Source organism: Brachypodium distachyon, chromosome 1, assembly GCF_000005505.3.
Source record: "Brachypodium distachyon strain Bd21 chromosome 1, Brachypodium_distachyon_v3.0, whole genome shotgun sequence".
Lineage (NCBI taxonomy): Eukaryota > Viridiplantae > Streptophyta > Magnoliopsida > Poales > Poaceae > Brachypodium > Brachypodium distachyon.
Window position 1 is genome coordinate 27,863,382 of NC_016131.3, and position 20,721 is coordinate 27,884,102.

At 44.2% G+C, this 20,721-nt stretch overlaps 1 protein-coding gene across 1 annotated transcript in view; it reads right to left on the reverse strand.

Annotated features, from left to right (window-relative positions):
* LOC104581271 (polyubiquitin 3) overlaps positions 1-20,721 on the reverse strand; it is a 43,210-nt gene that overhangs the window by 11,582 nt on the left and 10,907 nt on the right. Inside the window, 1 exon segment of the mRNA XM_024456881.1 lies at positions 16,694-17,155. Coding sequence (XP_024312649.1) covers positions 16,694-17,155 — 462 coding nt within the window.

Sequence of the window (20,721 nt, forward strand, 5' to 3'; positions counted from 1 at the left end):
TGATCAATCTAGCCGTGCCAAAGAGGTGGGAGATTTGTGAGACAACTTCCCATTTGTGAGACGGTTAATTCGCAATGTCGTTCGCAACAACCGCCGTCAGCAATCCGTCAATTTTCGGTTCGACGGGGAACGAGTGCCACGTTCTTAAAATTAACGTTTACTCGCTTACCAAGAGGAACCCCCATGCGTTATGGATTATAGCGCTCTTTTTTTGGGTTTCAGATGACCTTTCGATATCTGATACAAGGTACACGGTTCAAGAACCATGTTGGCCGATGCAGAAAAATTATCGTTTTGCCTGTTTTCTTGTGCTATAGAGATACGTATTGGGTTTTCAACCGGATTTCTGATATCGTGACCCTGCTTATGATTTCGGCCAGTTTTGGTGACAGTGTAGAAAATCACCGTTGACCGTTTTCGTGAGCTATAACCCATGTTTTTTGGGTTTTCGACTGATTTTACTATATCATGACCCCCCCCCCCCCCAACCCGTTAAAAGGTTTTGGGTAGGTATAGCAAAATCAATGTCGTGTCCGTTTTTGTGGAGTATAGCCCACGCGATTTTAATTTCAATCGATTTTGCGATATGGTGAACCACGATACACATTTCCGCTTAGTTATAGGCCGGTCAAGAAAAATCACATATTTTGCCGCTTCGTGGGCTAGAACCCATATTTTTGTGGTTTCAACTATATTTCCATTATCATGATGTTTTCGGGTTGGGCTGATTTTCCAACATCCTGCTCTTGTTACATGATTTTGTGTAGTTTTATGTCAGTCCAAAAAATCATGGGCTTAGCCGTTTGCATGGGCTATAGTCCACATTTTGGTGTTTTCAATGGATTTTCCGATATCGTGAAACTCGGTGCATGCTTCCAGGTCATATTTTGTCGATCCAAAAAACAAAAAGCACCGGGATGGGCTATATATCCCACGTTTTGGTGGTTTTCGGTTGATTTTCTGATATTGTGACCCCGGCACAAGGTTTCTTGTCAGTTTGGGACTATGGAAAAACTCACCGTTCTGGCTGCTTTCGTGGATATAGTCCCGCTGGTTGATTTTTCAGCCGATTTCCCAGTAACGTGACGAATGGTATACATTTTTTTTGCAGTTTTCGGTGGGTGCAGAGAAATTTTGTTTTGGTCGTTTTCGTGAGTTATAGGGTTACATACTAAGACCCGGAAATTACGAGTCTCACGGTTACTAGGTTATTTGTCTACGTACCGGATTATTTGTGCGTTCTTACCAAGATATCTCTGACTACTTATCAAGTTATCGTGCCTACTTGATAGTACCTATAAAAGTACAAAGCTCATGGTTACCATGTTATTTGTGTAGCTACCAGATTAGTTATGTGTACTACTACTTACCATGTTATAGGCACCTACTTATATAGTTATACTAGTACTTATAGAAATACAAGTCTCATAGTTATCAAGCTATTTTTGTTACCTACCATATTTGCGGCTATGTCTCATAGTTGTCAGATTATTTATATCTACCTACCATAGCCGTGGTTATTTATTCTACCCTTATGACTGGTAGCACGAAAATATCCAAATAAACTTCAAGGTATAAACTTTATTTAGAATTATATCTAATCAGTCACCTTCTAGTACGGCCAAACCACAAGTTTTGATTACCCAGAAACTAATGAATTACGCTGACAAAAACTTAGTGAGATGTGCTCTCTAATCCTCATCACGATCAAGGAAGATCACCTTTCCTCATGGATTTGCCTTTCTTCGTCGAAGACGTCGCTTTCTTCCAGCTAATAGCCAGTATGTCTCTAGCCTCCTTGATTTTCTCCTTAAGGTTAACAATGTCCTCCTGAAGCTCAGCCCCTTGTTTCTCAAGCTCTGCTTTTCTTAGCTTTGAGGCCAAGGACCTCGTGGTGGAGCTCGGCCCCGACAGCTAGATGTTTGTCCCGCCGGGTTTGCACGTCGTAGAGGAGGTGCTCCAGATCCTCAAACCGTTGGGAAAACTCGGGCAACCGAGGGGACCGGATGGGAAGGCCGTGACAAGTCCTCTTCCCTAAATGGCAATACAAGGTGTGACTCAGGGCATCAGCATGGACTCCACAAACACGTGCCAATGCCTCATGCATCGCATGTGCAAGTCCAAACTCCCAGGTGTAGGCGGTGTTTGTGAAGGTGATATCTTCAGTAGTGGGAGGAACCTGACGTCCGTGTATCTTTCTGGTGATTATCCAATGGTCAAGTCCGAATTGGTTGGCTAGACGCCTGGCTCCACAAAACTCTGGTGGGGATAGGCCTAGAAAGGTGATGATATTAAACAGGTTCAACTCGAAAGGGTACTCCCTTTGTCCGGTCCGATAAAACTCAGTGTAAGCAGTCATCTATAATTTTGAAAGAAACTAGATATTAGTAATATAAATTTGAGCAAAGTTGGACAAAAGAAAATACAATAATGCAAAGCATACACCTGAGCTCATACATGGTTGTTCCTCCCGATATTATACATTGCAAGCATGTTAAAATTAAGCATGATATAAAGCCCAATGGAACAAAAACGAACAAGACGCATAATATAGATATTCTAACAGAAGATATGGCTACTCAAGTGCAAAGAGATGTCAAAACTATTTCAATGTAACATAAGTCCCACACGTGCATTCTACAACTTGTGAATCAACAGAGCATAATGCAAGACATGTCTCTTACGAGCTGGTGTAACCTTACTACGCTTTATGACAGTCCCTATGGCCGCACTCTGAACAATCAATCGTAAAGAATGAAATGACAATAATAAATAATAATATGTTAGAAAAATTCAAATAAAAGAATGTGGAATCCCAAACGAAGTTAACACGGTACCAAAACATGATACAAATACGCTAATACCAACCCAAGTTCAGATCTAAGGGCTAGAAAGAATGTTGATACGAAGGTGAAATAGTGGAAGATATAGTTAAATATGACTCAATTTATTAATTGGGTGTGAACTCTTGCAATGATTTCTAAAAGATGTACTAAGTGGTCTAAGGTGTAGATCTAGCTTTCCAACAGAAAAAGAATCGACCTAAAGAGGCTACGAATCAAAAGTTACGGGCTTTGAAAAAGTGGCTCATCATTAGGAAAATTTGTTGATGAGGTATGTCGTGGTAGTATTTATCACAGAATGCTGCGGCTAATGAGGGCTGTTCGATCTAGATCCAATGGTGAAGATTAAATGATTCTTTAAAAGATCTGACAATCGATTAAGGTGATGTGGCGTTGATTGCAACGTGGACTAACCAAACGTAGAGATGTGGATAGGAGGCGGCAAGCTCGCCAAAAAAGGGCTCTTGCGGTTAGTGATCGCTGACGAGGGGTCGAGAAGGAAAAGGGGACCACACAATTTGAATGGAGGTGACAAAAATCGTCGACAAGTTCAAAAGGGCGGCGACAGAGTAAGGCCAACGACGACAGGGGAGGTCGTTGAGTTGCACTGCAAGAGATGGCAACAATTAGGTGGCAGATCTCCAATGGTTTCTCCTCGGAATAGGAGGCAAGGAAATTTGGACAGATGGTGCGATGGGGCTAGAGAGAGCAAAGGGGGTGAGGGTGGCACGTGTCTTTCGGATCGGACGTGCTAGCAGGGTAACAGTGTGCCGACATACGACAGTGCGGGCATGGGGAATCATACAAGGTGCAAACACGTGTGAAGGCAGGATTTGATGCGCTTAGACCAGGGGCAAGATAGCGTGCAGTGGCAGTCAGAACATCAGACTCAGGTGGCGCGGGTTAGGGGTGGAAGACAACCCCGACAGGCCCCACCTATTGTTAGCAAGGAGAGAAAAGAGAGAGACGGCAAGACCTAGGCCATTGGATTTTAATCCGACTATCTAGATTAAAAAGTAACAATCTAAATATCTAAATATTCTTAATATGAATAGTCAATCTTGCTAATTAACCACGCAAAGATGGATATTACTCTCTCTGATTCTAAATTCTTGACTCAAATTTGACTAAAGATTATTCTTAAAAAGTGTTTAGATACGTGTAATATTTTGACAACAATTTAGGATCAGAGGGAGTATTCGTGTATACGGGGACCTTATCAAGACATGGAACTGAAATGCATAATCTAAAATTGCATGATTTATCTCCAGTTTGGATCAATTATTGACAATCACAGCTGGCTTGTGGTAACGTTTCTCTCAACTACCTACTCAGTGATAACATGTCGTCCCGACAACAAATCCAGTATCCATTGCAAGGCTTAAATACAGATGCGGTGACTCAGGAATCAATTAGTAATGGGATTGGCGTAACAGATAGGGCAGATCATGGATGAATTAATGTAGACCGTGTGTGAGACAAAGAACAATCTGCTACAGCTATTAACAAAAAAGCAGGTTCAACACTAATCGATCAAAACCTAGCAAGTAATTGTACGTGAAGCAGTGTTCGAGTGAAATCAACACTGATGATTTAGATTTATCGAGAGCACATACACACACTAGATCGCAACAATAACACAAAAAGAAAAATGGATCTACCAGCATCCAAACAAACATGCATACAGCGACCTACGGGCTGGGATCTATGTTGAAACCGACAATGCTAACCCAGATCAATCGGAGGACACGAACTCAGAAGTGCAGGTTTATCATCTCTGCGCGCGGATTAAATCGAGAACGGAACATATCAACATACGGAATCAAGATCAAAAGTTCAAAACCCCACAGAACGAAAAGAAATCGAGGGCCTCGTACCTTGACGGACGGAGGGAGAGAGATCGATCTCTAGGTTTGCAGAGATTATTTTCAATATAGGAAACGGGGGCGCTGGAAACTCGATCGGGGGAAAAAAAATCTACAGAGGTGGGTTATTTATAGGCGGAGATTGGAGAGAAGAAGACCAGGTCGGTTACGGGTCTCGCGATGTGGGCCTTGCAGAAGGCCCAAGGCCTACTTACGGTCCATCCATTGGTTGTTGGCCTTTCCGGGTTCGATCTCGTCTGCACAGACCAGGTTCAGTGTACCTGTGTATGCCTTCGCCAGGCATTAGCTTTGCGAAAGATCCCATCGTTCATGCTACAACTACACATCTGCTTGTTTGAGCTGCATTGTCTGTTCACTCTATGTGAGGATTCTCGGTCCTATCTATGTGCGCAAAAATATCTTCATTTCTTTGAGTACAAATAAGTTGATTCTCGGTTTGGATTTCTGATCCTATCTATGCACAACTTAATTAAGTTTTAAAAAATTAATCATAATCTTGCACATCTTTGAAAAATGGATTCTCAGTTTGGATAATTCAGGTCCTATCTACGCACAACTTTAAGTTCTATGCATGAACTTGCACATTTTATAATGCGTAACTATCTATACTTTATCTCAAGGAATCGTAACCGAAACAGTAGATGGTTCGCAGTTACATATATGAATTGCACACAGTTCAAATATATATAGGAAGTGGTTTTAGTACGACCGACCACCGCAGTATAGAGTATAGGACAAGGGTTGGACGGTGGAAGAATTTCCAAAAATCTTGAAATTTGTACCACATCACCGCCACAATAGTATATGATTATCAACTGGTGCGATTGAAAAATATATGATCTGATCTATGATATATCTAAACCTACCCACAATTATCCTTGTCAAAGATCTGTAATGCTATGTAGAGCTGCTGCTGTATCTAGCCATCATGTTCATGTGCACTCGCCGAGTGCTTCAAGAGCATAGGTAAAGATATCAACCAACACCACCAGACTTACAGTACAACTACTAGTGTTTTGTCATCCCGGCAGCAGGTTAATTAGCCTCTGCCAAGGTGCCGGCATCCGCGTGGCATCGTCGTCCTCCACAAAGCCAGTGGCGCCAACAGACTCAATGGTGCTCCAGTGTGTCAAAGAGAGGGAGAGTTCCGCCGCATCCTCCGCCCCCCAACACTCAGCCAAGCCATCGCTAGAGAGCTCGTTGTGCTTGTAGGTCGTTGAGGTTGTGCCGACTGTTGCTGGCAGCAGTGGTGCTAGCGGAAGAGAGGACTGGCGACGGCAGTGGTAGAGCATTAGAACATGGAAGGGAGAGAGGATATTGAGGGAGAGAAGAACAGGAGAAAGAGAAAGGGAGGTCGAGGGAGTCGGGCAGAAGTAGAAACAAATAAAAGAGATTGAGAGGATAGAGGAGGTTTTTCGAATCTCAACATCGTCGCACAGGACTCCTCTATTTGTTTCTACTTCTGCCCGACTCCCTCGACCTCCTTTTCTCTCCCTCGACCTCCCTGTGACAGGAGAGCAGCGGTGCGCACGGCTCCAAGTTAAAGCATACGGTGACAAATATTACACAGCGTAACATCCAAATTTTTTTCCAGTTTGTATCTTAATATAAGAATCATAACTCGTGCATATAATTTTTTTAGCATCATTTGAATTGGCAAAAATTTCCAACAGTTACTTGATAGTCCACATACATTTATTTTGTGTTAAAGTTTTTTTTTGAAAATTTATTGACCTTATACATTATTTAAGGATTTGGTTGGGGCTAATTTGAATAAAATATATTTGTAGAATTTATTTTGGGAAAAATTATTTTTTCCAAAGCACGTAATGGTTATTTTGATTTTCTAGAAATTTTCCGAGCCTATCTGTTCATTTTCAGTTAATAGAAAAGAGTCGAAAAGTCAGGTCCGTGAGATTTATTCTACCCTTATGCTATCATGAAATGATCCAAATAAAGTTCAAGGTATAAACTTTATTCAAAACTACAACTACTCAATCACCTCCTAATTCGGCCAAACCAGAAACACTTGATTGTTCAGAAACTAATGAGTTACATTAATTAAAACTGATTGCGACGTGCTCTCTAATCCTCATCACTGTCAACGAAGATCACCTTTTCAAGATCTTCGTCCATGGCCTTGTAGTCTTGTCCCTCCTCATGGAGATGGCTTTCTTCGTCAAAGACGTCACTTTCCACCTGAATGCCCTTCTAGTCTTAGTCTGTCTCTGGTCTCCTCGGCCTCCTTGATTTCCCCCTGAGCGTTAACAATGGCCTCCAGACGCTCAACCACTCGTTTTTTAAGCCATGCATTCTCAGCTTTGAGGCCAATGACCTTGTGGTGGAGCTCGATCGCGGCAGCCACCTGTGTGTCCAATTGGGTCTGCAGGTCGTAGATTTCGTGCTCCAGATCCTCAATTCCTTGGTCAAACCCGGACAGCCGAGGGGATCGGATGGGAAGGCCGTCACGAGTCCTCTTCCCTAAATGGCGATAGAAGGTGTGACTCAGAGCGTCGGCATGGATTCCACACAGACGTGTCAATGCCTCATGCATTGCACGTTCAAGTCCTTGCTCCCAGGTGTAGGCGGTGACGGTGAAGGTGATATCTTCAGTAGTGGGAGGAACCTGACGTCCACGTATCTTTCCATTGATTATCCAATAGTCAGGTCCAGGTTGGTCGGCTAGAATCCTGCCTCCGAGGAACTCCGGTGTAGGTAGGCCTAGAAAGCTGATGACATCAAACAAGTTCAACTCGAAAGGGGAATCCCCTCGTCCGGTCTGGTAAAACTTGGTGTAAGCGATCATCTATAATTTCGAAAGAAACTTGATATTAGTAATATATTTGATCAAAGTTGGACAAAAGAGAATATAAAAATGCTAAATAAATATAAACCTGAGCTCATGATATTTTTCATTGTGGTTGTTACTCACAACATTATACATTGCAAGCATGTTCGAATTAAGCATGATATAAATACCATTGTAACAAAAGAGAACAAGACCTATAGTATAGATATTCTAACAATAGACATGGCTACTCAGGTGCAAACACATGTTAAAACTATTTCAGTATAACATAAGTCCCACACATGCATTCTACAACTTGTAAATCAACATAGCATAATAGCCTAAAAAAATCAACATAGCATAATGCAAGATATATGTCTCTACATGGGCTGGTATAACCTTACTCCGCTTCATGACAGTCCCTATGGCCGCACTCCAAACAATCAATTGTAAAGAACGAAATAACAATAATAAATAAATGACGACAAATTCAAATAAAAGAAATGCAGACGCCCAAACAAAGTTAACGCGGTACCAAAACATGGTACAAATACTCTAATACCAACCCTAAGTTTGGATCTAAGGGCTAGAAAGAAGTTCATGTTCAAACGGAGGTGAAATGGTTGAAAATTCGGTTAAACGTGATTCAATTTTTTAATTGGACGTGAACTATTACAAATGATTTCAAAAAGATGTACTAATTGGTCTATGGTGTAGATCTAAGCTTTTCAACGGGAAAAGAATCAACCTAAAGAGGCTACGAATTAAAACTTATGGGCATTGAAAAGTGGAAAATCGTTAAGAAAATTGTTGAAGAGATCTGTCGTGGCATGATTTATTGAAGAATGCTATGGCTGATGAGGGCCGTTGGATCTAGATCCAACGTCAAGATTAAATGATTGTTTAAAAGGATTGACAGTTGACTTAGGTGATGTGGCGTTGACTACCACGTGGACAAACCAAAAAACACCTCATAGAGAGGTGGATAGCTAGGTGGCGGCATGCTCACCAAAAAAGGGCTCCCGTGATTAGTGATTGGCAACGAGGGGCAACAAAGGAAGAGGGGATCACACAATTTGAACGGAGGCAACGAAAATCATCGACGAGTGGCAAAAGGGCGGCGACGGAGTAAGGTCAACGACATCAAGAGAGGTCATTGAGGCGATAGGTTGGTGTGTGACCATGATGATGTTGCAATGCTAGAGATGGCGACGATTAGGTGGCAGATCTCCAACGGTTTCTCCTCGGAGTTGGTGGCAACGAAATTTGGACACATGCATGGCACGGGGGTTAGGGTTCAAGGGGGGCACGTGTCTTTCGGATTTGAATGTGGTAGCAGGGTAAGCCAGTGTAGATGTACAACAGTGTGGGCAGAGGCGGAGCCTGGCCCCAGGCAACAAGGGCCATGGCCTGGGGCTTGGGATTACTTTTGCCTTGTATTTTAGTATGAAAGGCTAATTTGGCCTGGGGTTTAGACTAATCACAACGTATAATACAAGTGTTCTGGTGTTTGATTGAATCCTGGCTCCGCCGCTGAGTGTGGGCATGGGGAATCGTACAAGGTTCAAACACGTGTGAAGCAGGATTAATTCAATGCAACTACACGGGGGGCAGGCAGATGCGCACCTAGCTCGCGGTGGCAGAGAGCATCAAACTTAGGCTGCGCAGGTCAGGGGTGGAAGACAGTTTCCCTGTTGCTAGCAGGGAGAGAAGAGATAGAAAACGAATTCTAGGCCATTGGATTTTAATCCGACGATCCAGATTGGAAAGAAACGCTCTAAATATCTAAATATTCTTAATATGAATAGTCAATCTTGCCAATTAACCACGCAAAGAACTGACATGCATAATCTAAATTTGCATGAGTTATCTCCAGTTTGGATTAACTATCGACAATGACAACAGGCTTGTGGTAACGTGTCTCTCAACTACTTCCTCCGTTTCTAAATAATTGTCGCAACTTACACTAAAACAACGACAAGTATTTAAGAACGGAGGGAGTACTATCCAGTGGTAACATGCTGTCCTGACGACAAATCCAGAATCCATTAATTGTAAGGATTAAATACAGATGCGGTGAATCAGGAATCAATTAGTACTAATGGGGTTGGCGTAACAGATAAGGCAGATCATGGAAGAGACACACCTCAACTGAAGATCGCCTTGACTAGACCACCTGCTGGATGGACGTCCCTTTTGTAGTCCAGCCCATCATAATCTAGCCCAGCCCATTTAGTCTTCTACCCCGTCCCCGTCTCCCTGATGCCCGATCCAATCGCCCGACTCCGCTGCTCCCGATTCCAACGCCTGAGCATGACATCCAACCCTAAATCGCCGACCCACTGCCCTCCCTCTCGGCCTCTTTCCTCTCTTGTTCGTTTCTCCTCCCTCTCTCCCCATTCCCTTCTTCCTCTCCCCATTTACAGACTCTGGGACCGGCACACCGTATACAGCCAAGTAGCCGCGGGTGGCGTCGCTACCCAGACTCCAGCAATCGTCATCCCTCCCCCCTTCTCCACTTACTTGGCGATGAAGGCAGGCGGCCGCGGCTACCTTTGGTGGAAGAACACAGTGACGCTGTTCCTTTTCTTCGTATACGACATATTTCGGTTTTGTTCGGTCAAAACCGAAAACCCAACCGAATTTTCAGTTAGCAGTTTTGGGAAGAACCGATCGGTTGGTATTTTGGAGGAACCGAATTTTCTAAAAACCTGTAGAACCGAACGTATAGCATCTACAACCAAGAACTCAAGAAAGAGAAAAGGAGGAAAAATATAACCGGGTCGAAATGGTTACCTTGCAAGAAGTCCAAGAACTAAAGAGATAGTAGACGATGCCGTAGAAATCCAAGAAATAAGCAGATTCGCCCCTTCTCCTGCATAGCAGATCAAGAACGGACCAAAAAGCAGATCAAGAAAGGCCAAGAAAACAGATCAAGAACATAAACGGAACAAGAAACATATCAGGAATGGGGATGAGGAGCTTACCCCACGTCGTGAGGTCACCTTGCGCCGCCCCCGCCAGTGGTCTTCGACAGAGCGAGAAGAGAGAGCGGGAGTGGAAGGAGCGGGCGGCTAGGTTTCGGGGTCGGGAAGAGAGAGCGGCGCCGTGAATTTTGTTCGGGAGGAGAGAACAACGCGAGTTGGAAAATATGGCTAGGGTTTGGGGAGAGAGGAGAGTAGAGAGGTATTTGTATCCGGGTGGGGGTTAGGAGAGAGCCGGCCCGAGTGAATGGCCCAGCGGGCCGCGTGATTCTGCCTATTTCGGCGAGCTAGCCAGATCAAGTATTTTGGGCTGATTTCCCACGTAGGCTGCTCCGCTCAGGCCGAGGCCGAACCACCGATCAAACATGTTTGTACGTGTGCGGGACCGCCCCAAACATCCCAGCGCAGCAACCAAACACATCTTTACTACTTACCGTCCATCGGTTGGTTGTGGGCCTTTCTAGGTTTGTTCTTGTCTGCACGGACCAGGTTAGTATACATGTGTATGACTTTGCCAGGCTTTCAAAGAAGTCTTGCGTCGGTAAAATCATGTCTAACAGACGATGTACATATAATTAATAGGGCATGCATAAAATGTTTTAGGACACTAAAATCTAGATTTTGGGACTTCAGAAAATTTACTGCCGTAGCAAATGATGTAAAATAGAACACCCAACATAAGACCATCTCTAGTAGAGATTCCGTAAATTCAAACTCAAAAAGTCGCGTATTCAATAAATCGAATCCGTACTTTTAGGTACCGATTTGGCCCCGGCGGAACAAAAATACCGAATATCTGGGCCATATATCTGAATATTCACATCACATCCTTGTCTGGCCCATCTACTGCCCGACCACGTGCAGCCGGCACACCTCGTGGTTGTCTTTCTCCTTGCGCACGACACGGGCACAGAAGAATAGCACGTCCGGGCTCACGCACCGGCGCACGTATATATAAACAAGTATGATCTCAACAATTTAATGAACTACCGATCGAGATCTTTGTATAACCCTGCCGCCGACCGAACTAACAACAAGATCTCAGGTGCATCTCTCCCTGGTATCTCTCGTACAACAACCTATCTACCTTGCGTGAACTTATCAAAACCGCTCGAAACCGCTATCTAGCTGTTTTTCTATATAGCTTAGATGAACAAAAAAGAAACACGGTCCAGCTTCTAGCTATTGTTCGCTCGGCCTGCGCAGGCGATCCATCCATCACCTACGATGGGCGGCCGCTGCGCGGTGCTGCCGGTGCGCCATTGCCCGTCGCCGCCGCCGCCGCCGCCGATAGTCGTCGTGAGCAACAACGGCATATCACCGTCAACGGAGGGCCGCCGGATGCGTCTCTCTCCGAGATCGACGAGAGCTACAAAAAGTTTCGGGTACATATATATACACGTACATACATGGGATCGACGGAAAAATCGATCTCAGCTGTTAATTAAGTACTCTCTTGATTCCTGGTTCTCTTAATTAATTTGCTGATATGTTTCTCACTTAATTTTTCTCTGGTGCATTCATGGTTGCGTTAGTAGTACTTTGGGGCCAGCTTGTGCATGTTGATGTGCGCCATCATCGTTATCTCCTCTTGTTGGGCCTATTACGATTGGCACCTCATGCTCATCGCCGCCATCATCTTCTCCTACTGCACGGCCATGGTCCTCCTCGTTCTCAAACACTGCGACAGAAAGGAACGAGATTCACTAGTAGAGCCACAGCTCAGATCACCACCGGGTTGTAGTCAAGAGAGCACTTGGGTACGTGCCTTCATCAAGTATATATGCATGTGTGTGTGATCAGTTACATATGAACTCTCTATTTTGTTTTGAAAATAGAACTCTCTAATTTTTAATCTGGACGTTGCATGCAGATGTTGGTGGTCACTGGTATCATGTTAAGCGCTTTGGTGTCGACTGTCTCCGTTTTCCGTATCAGTTGGCATGATTTGGGCTTCGTTGTGTTCTTCTCCGTCTTTTCCACCGGGGCGTGTTCTCTGCTTATCATTGGTTGGGACGATGAACACAAACAACGACAGGACGCAAAGAAACGGGAACAGGAGACTTTAGATCGGCGGGCTCTGGAACAGATCTAGCATATATATGTAGAGCCCACAGCTCCTTTTTCAGTAGGAACGTAGGATATATCATCATTGCCTGACCGGAGTACTGCTGTCATTTCTCATTCTATTAAGACCGTCTGCATGTTTATCTCCAGGAACTCTCACCCGGACTTTACTTTGTCACACTTCAGGAACTCAGTGTATATGGGAGTAAAATACTTGCTGGGAGCTAGGTTTCAGTTGTTCATCGTACGTTTTAAAACGATTTTTATGCAAGTCCGTCGAACCCGATCTTCGCTGCTGCAAGAAAATCATCGGCTCAAGCATTTCATGTCTGTTCATTGTCCTGTCTTCCTATGGTGATTCTTCAACTGAGCCGCTAATGTTCAAGATTACGATTCAAGTGAATGTCCAGTCCAGGTGTGTATTGTTTTAGATCAAGTAACAACTCTGTCATCCTAGAAAAAAAATACTCACTCTGTCACTAGCAGATTGGGGGACAGAAGGAAAGGAGAAAGAGAAAGGGGTCGAGGGAGTCGAGCAGAAGTAGAACAAATATAGGAGACTGAGGGGATAAAAGAGGTTTTTCGAATCTCAATACGGGTCCCACAGGAGAGCAGCGGTGTGCACGGCTACAAGTTAAAACATCATGTGACAAATTATGGACCTGTTTATTTGGACTTCTGCTTTTACTGCAGAGGGAGAAGTGTTTTTTAGAATGCTAAAAGCAGTAAAAGCTGAAGCAGAAGCCCAAACAAACAGGGTCTATACACATTGTAACATCAGGTGCCCAAAAATAGGCTGTCAGAATTATTATTTTTCCCATATTTGGATTTTTTTTTTGTTTCCTAACTCTTATTATTTTTTTCTTGAGCTTTTTATTTTGAAAATTTTATTTTCTGAACTTTTACCTTTCATTTTCGAGAAAAACAAAAGAATAACTTCCCTCGGAGGTGGGGAGGGGGGGGGGGCTTCGGTCCGGGCGGTGGTGCGGCCAGATCCGGACGATGGAGGCGGCATCTAGGCCGGATCTAGCCGGGGAGGGGGGTTGGGGGAGCGGGGCGGAGCCGTTATGGCAGCAACGAGGAGGGCGAGGGGGGGGGGCAGGGTAGGCCGGCGGGGCGCGAGGGGTGTGTGTGTGTGGGGGGGGGGGGGAGAGCGTGGCGCGGGGGCGTCGTGGAGGAGGAAGGAGCCGGTGTGGGATGGTGGAGGGGGGCGTCGGAGGAGGAGGAGGAGGAGGATGTCTCTTAGAGGCTCTCCTTGCCTCGTTCGTCCGCGTGTGTTGGAGGTGGCGAACGAACGCCAAGGAGATTTTCCGGAGGGAATTACTTGAATTTCCCAATTGTAAACTTAAAAACTTTTATAATAGTCTAATGGAGAATGGATTTTATGCTTGTATGGTCCATTAGTTGTACAGGCCAAAATGCATTTCCCTAGTGAGATATCTTTTTCGTGTTAAATATTTATTTGAAAAGGACCTTTATATCAACACCGAAACCGATCTACAGATCCGCCACTGTAAACAAGCGAACTACCGATCCTTTTAACCCGCCGACCGAACTATAACTAACAAGATCAGTTGCATCTCACTAATATCTGCAACGACCTAGCTAGCTTCTGTTTACTTTATATCAACGCCGAAACTGATCTACAGCTATTTTTCTTGGATCAACAAAAGGGAACACGATCTGGACTTACGGACGATCGATGAGCGGCCTCTGCGCAGTGCTGCCGGTGCGCCATTGCCCGTCGCCGCCACCGCCTGATCTGACGTCGCTCCTCGAGACCGACGGGACCTACAAAAGGTTTCGGGTATATACGTAAACAAATCGATATCAGCTGCTGATTCCTCTCTAAATTTCTGATATACTCTCTCCGATCCTAAATTCTTGTCGCGGTTTAAGAATTTAGGATCGGATAATGGAGTATATGTTTCTCTCTTTGATTAATTTCTGTTTCTCTTTGCTGATATATTACTCCCTGAATTTCTCTCGTTTCCTTAGTACTGTGGGGCCAGCGGGAGCATGTTGACGTTCGCCGTACTTTATATCCCCATTTTTTGGACCGTACGGTTGGCACCTCGCGCTCATTGGCGCCATCGTCTTCTCCTACTGCACGGCGATGTTCCTCCTCCTTCTCAAACACTTTGACAGGAAGGAAAACGAACGACAAGTAGAACCAGAGCTCAGATCTACGGCTTGTTGTCAAGAGAACGCATGGGTACGTACGTGCCTTAATTAATTAGTACGGAGTAGTATAAGATTCATAACTATATACTGCATATGTGTGTGGTCAATTTAATCTGGGTGCGTGCAGATGTTGGTGCTCACTATAATCATGTTGAGCGCTGTGGTGCCAATGGTCTCCGTTTTCCGTACCCGTTGGCATGATTTGGGCTTCGTTTTGTACTGCTCCGCCTTGTCCACCGGGGGGTGTTCTCTGCTCATCATTGTTTGGGACCATGAACACAAACGAGATCAGGACGCAAAGAGACGGGAACGGGAGACCTTAGATCGGCGGGCTCTGCAGCAACGCCCACGGATCTAGCAGATATACATGTAGCCCACATCTCTTTTTTACTAGGACACATATCGTCATTGCCTGGAGAACTGCCGTCATTTTTCATTCTAATAACCCTTCATGCATAGAAACTCACCCTTTAATCTGTTACACTTCATGCATAGAATGTCCTTGCTGGGAGATAGGTTTCATTTATTCATCGTACGTTTTTAAACGATTCTGATGGAAGTTCGTTGAATTCGATCTTCGCTGCTGCAAGAAAATCATCGGCTCAATCATTTCATGTATGTTCATTGTCCTGTCGTCCTATGGCGATTCTTCAACTGAGCTGCTAATGTTCAAGATTACAATTGCAGTGAATGTCCAGTGCAGGTGTGAATTGTTTAGATCAATTAACTCTGTCATTCTACTATATATGTCTCTGTAACTAACAGATTTGATGCAACCCCTACTGTTGCCCGGGTACAACATTGGATTCGCTCTGAAGGCGTGGCATGGAGGCGAGCGGGGTTGTTTCATAGAGCCAATTTTTCTTTTCCTAGTGTTAGTACCGTGGCTTCGAGTGGAATGTATTTGAGTAGTCCTTTTTCTCTTTTGCCTTCGGGCATCTAACCGCATCGCGGTATTTTTCTTCAATATATGATACACCTGTTTAGGTGTATTCGAGAAAAAAAAACTAACAGATTCGATGCTGAGAGTTAACTCTGTCAGTTATCATAGTCCCAAACAATCATAGTTCTCAAAAAAAACAGATTCGATGCTGAGAGTTTCACGCCCTGGGCTTCGGTGTTATATTCTGATTTGAGATACAATTCAGAAGTTGAGACCATCACAAAGATATACTACAAAGTGTTGAGTAGCACACAAGTGGGTGCAGGCGTGAACTCTAATATACTAATATAGATCAGTTTACTCTGTCATTCTCAGATTCAATGCTGAGAGTTCCACTACAGTGCTACATTCTGATGTAACATGCCAATTCTGATCAACACAAAATACAGAACAAAGAGCCTTCTTGTGTGAGCTGCCATATTAGTCTTTCTTCATCCAAAGTGGCATTCAGAAAATGAACTTTGGACAGCTCTGATGATCTCGTACGTGCTCAAAGAGTACATAATTTAGTATGAAGTGGTCACTTTCCGTATTGAGAATACCCATATGCTTACGCTTCTTTGTCTATCTAAATTCATTTTATACTAACAGTGCAGACCATGCACTTTCCCTATTGAGTAGCGAGTACACACTAGATATTGGACTTCGGCTGTTGTAACATGAGGGATTGTTGAAAAACAGAGTATCGAGTAACCATAATCACAGCCATCGTAATAACACAGCACAGCTATTATAAAAGAGCAACCGAGTCATTCAACAAAAGACAGCTATTATCACAGAAAACAACGAAGTAAGAGAGTAACCATACCCACAAACGCCATAAAGAACAGTACAATAAGATGGTTCACGTTCACTTATTCATAACAGAAATCAAACTGCTATACAGCAGCAGCAGATGTTCACATAGACAGTACGGGATTAGAACACACGCAACGATTTCACATAACCAGAGACAGCTACTTCAACGGGGAGGGCACCAGGCACAGTTCTGCAGCAACTTACTGGCCACCACGGAGACGGAGGACCAGGTGCAGTGTGGATTCCTTCTGGATGTTATAATCCGCAAGAGTGCGGCCATCCTCAAGCTGCTTACCAGCAAAGATGAGCTGCTGCTGGTCCGGGGGTGTGCCCTCCTTATCCTGGATCTTCGCCTTCACATTGTCGATTGTGTCAGAAGATTTAACCTCTAGGGTAATGGTCTTGCCAGTCAAGGTCTTGACGAAGATCTGCATGCCACCACGTAGGCGAAGAACAAGGTGGAGGGTGGACTATTTCTGGATGTTGTAATCCGCGAGAGTGCGCCCATCCTCCAGCTGCTTGCCAGCGAAGATGAGGCGCTGCTGGTCCGGGGGGAGGCCCTCCTTGTCCTGGATCTTTGACTTGACATTGTCGATCGTGTCGGAAGACTCGACCTAGAGGGTAATGGTCTTGCCGGTGAGAGTCTTCACAAAGATCTGCATCTGCATGGTTGGAAATTGCAAGCAAAGCAGGGTAAGGGCCCAAGTTACAATCAATCAAATCATGGAAGTAGATATCTTCAGTAACATTCAGTTGATTAACCATTAACCAATCACAAACAGAAAGCAACAACAGGCCTACACATCAATCAACAAGGAACTGAAAGGCCATGATCTAAACATCATGATTTATTTCCACTTCAGATTAATTAGGAACCACATCAGCAAACGCAATGTTTAGCAGATTGTGTTAACATGTCTGGGTCTGGTCGGCACCAAGTACAGCAGATACCTGATCCGTATCAAGTACTCCGTACAGCGGTATAAAATTACAACAGGGGGACTGGGGGAACCAGATATGTCAGATGAGGGGCAACAGCAATAAACAAATAATGAGTGCCAGCATGTGGTTGCTGTGCAGTCGATTAAGTTCTGTACTTCCGTTTATTACTGCTTGACATCTGGGACCTCTTTATTTTCTGTTTGAACTCCTGAACCTTTGTAGCGTGGTTTCATTATATGAAATCGGGAGTCCATGGTACAATAACAGTACTCCAATCGGGAGTCCATGGTACAATAACAGTACTTCAGCGAAATCTACAGAGCGAAAGCACAGACGACGAATCGGCCACAACAATAACAAGAAAAAGACTTGAATCTACCAATACGTCAATATCTAAACAGATCCTAGCACCTACGTACATATATAAACACGGATCTATTCAAAACCGATCAGATGTCTAGACGAGCTCATGACCACCTAATCGAAAATCGCAATCACGTATCCAGATCAATCGCATAACCCGAGCAGACAGCTGAGAGGAGGATGGATCGAGAGGACCCGTACCTTGCCGGAAGTTCGCGAGTGCTAAGATCGATCGCCTGCGGAAGATTGTTTTCGATCGCGAGAAAGGCGAGAAAGGGGCAATGTGTGGATTGGGGAAAAGGAAGTCGACGGGGGTGGGGAATTTATAGATGGGAAACGGGACCGCGTTCAGATTGGGAACGGGAGGCGGTTGGGGAGTCGGTCCCCACCAACAGACTCCGGAAGCTTCCCGGCGGGGTCTCTCGTTCGACATGGGCAAGGCCCAAGGCCTACTTACAATCCATGTGTTTCTTGTGGGCCTCTCGAGGTTTGGTTTTCGTCTTCAAGACTGCACAACCAGACGACTAAATTTTGAGTTTTCATCGATATATCGATAGAGAGAGACAGAGCGCGCGTTTTTCAAGGAGTGCACTGCCCTAGCTGTCGTCGTCAAAGGTCCAGGATTTCCCTCACCTCCAGCCGCCATCTTGGCGCTGCGAGGCGAGGGAACCTCTATTTCTCATAAGAGTGTTCAGAAGTATTTGCTTATAACAATTGTTTGGTTCTGATCGGCAACGTAACGACGGAGGTTGCAATGCCATCGCGAATAAAGATATTCTGGTTCTTCCTCTGCTGTGGTGTTGTCTCAAAGGGCGTTACCGCGGAGTCAGAGAGTTTTAGTCATCGTAGATTCAGTGTACTCGATCTTGCGGATTTTGGGTTTGTGTACTCGCAGATCCGTTTATACGTATCTGTTGAGTTTTTCTTAGCGTGTCATGGTGATTTTGTTGGTTTTATCTTTTGTATCTCTGGGATCCTCCTATGGTGTTCTGGTGAAGATCTTGCAGTTCGACGACCTGTACTTTTAGGAGATCATCCCCGGCTCAAGTACGTTCAACGTTTACGGCTTCTCATCTTTTTGGATGAGCGACTCAATGGGCTTTTCGAAACCTTTGAAGGTAGTAAAGATCGTGCAGGGATACGAGTGGCAAGGTTGCTATTCCGGTCTAATTGCAGTCTTCATGTTGAAGCCTCGGCAGCTTTTCATGGTGCAAAGAATGATACCACGGAGAAGATGGCTTTTAGAGATTTCATTGTAATTCTTGATTATAAGAGTTACCTTGTAGTTTCTAATGTCTATTATCCAAAGCATTGTACCTGTAATGATTTTTGAGTTTGAATAAAATTACAGGTTACTCTCTCGAAAAAAAAAACCAGACGACTAGGTTTAGGTTACTGTTACAGTGTTACGCCCGCGGCAGGCTCTCCAAGACGAACCTATCACTAATAATCTAATCATAGCTCAAGAAATAGCCCATTCTTTCAATCTTTCTTCCTAGAACCATAAAGCTTTCATGCTCAAAATCGATTTAGCCAAAGCCTTTGATCGTCTTGAATGGCACTTCATCCGGAGAGCCCTTCTACGTAAAGGGCTGCATGGTAATTTCATTAATCTCATCATGGCTTGTATCTCGTCACCTATCTTCTCCGTTATCATTAATGCCAACCTTTTGGGAGATTCTCTGGCAGCCGCGGAATAAGACAAGGATGTCCTCTATCGCCGTACCTCTTTGTCCTTGCTGCTAACGAATTATCTATCTGCTTACAGGAAGCGTTGCAGAGTAGACAGCTCAATGGTATCTCTCCTGGCCCACATTGCCCTCCTATTCATTCTTTAATGTATGCATATGATCTTCTGATCTGTGGTCAGGCAACCTGTCAGGAAGCGACTAATATTCGACAAATTATTAATGACTTTTGTCATGACTCGGGCCAGACCCCCAAGTGGAACAAATATGCTATTCTCATTAGTAATAAAGTTGACCACAATCTTGCTGCTCAAATTAGAAATACTTTCCCAGTTCAGGATCTGGACAACTCCATGCTTCACTTAGGACATCCTTTAATACTTCCTACTAAAAACAGATCTGTTGCTTAGAACTTCCTCATTGATAAATTCAACTCCAAACTTAATGGTTTCAAGGTCAATCATCTCTCCCATGCTGGTAGACTCACACTCATCAATTCGGTTCTTTCCTCCTTTCCTGTTTACTATATGTTTAACTTTCTTTTTTCCAGAAAATTCTTAGCAAAGCTCACTGCTACCATTAGAAATTTCTGGTGGACTGGAGTCAGGGATAGAGATTCAACCAGACCCCTTTGTCTTAAAGCTTGGGATGATATTTGCAAACCCAAAAAGATGGGTGGGTTTGGAATAAGAAGCATCCAGGCCATGAATAAAAGTCTTTTAGTCTCTTCAGCCTGGAGGATTGCTAATTAGCCCAATAGCCATCTCTCGCTAATCCTCAAAGCCAAATATTTTCCTACTTCCTCTTTCTGGAAGCCCAATTGTAACACTCCCAAATCGGCTTTCTGGGCCTCCATTTCCAAAATTAGACACTTGCTTAATGACTCCTGTTTCTACCAAATCAGAGATGGTAATAGCTCCTTTTGGAGTCTCCCTGGTTCCCTTACTGGAAAAATGTTCATGATTACCTTAGAATCCAAAATAGGCCTTTTACTTACCCGGCTATAGTTAAAGATCTTTGGCTTGATAATTGCAAAATCTGGAATGCTAACTTGGTGTTGCAGCTCTTCGATCAACCGGCGGCGGATGAAATCCTTAGAACTTCCATTTTACCAGGAGATGGAGAAGATATCCTTTGTTGGAAACACAATGCTTCTGGGATTTGCACTACTAAAGAGGCATATAAATTATGTGCTCAAAGTCTTCTCCTTTACTTCCCCTACCATTGATTCTCAA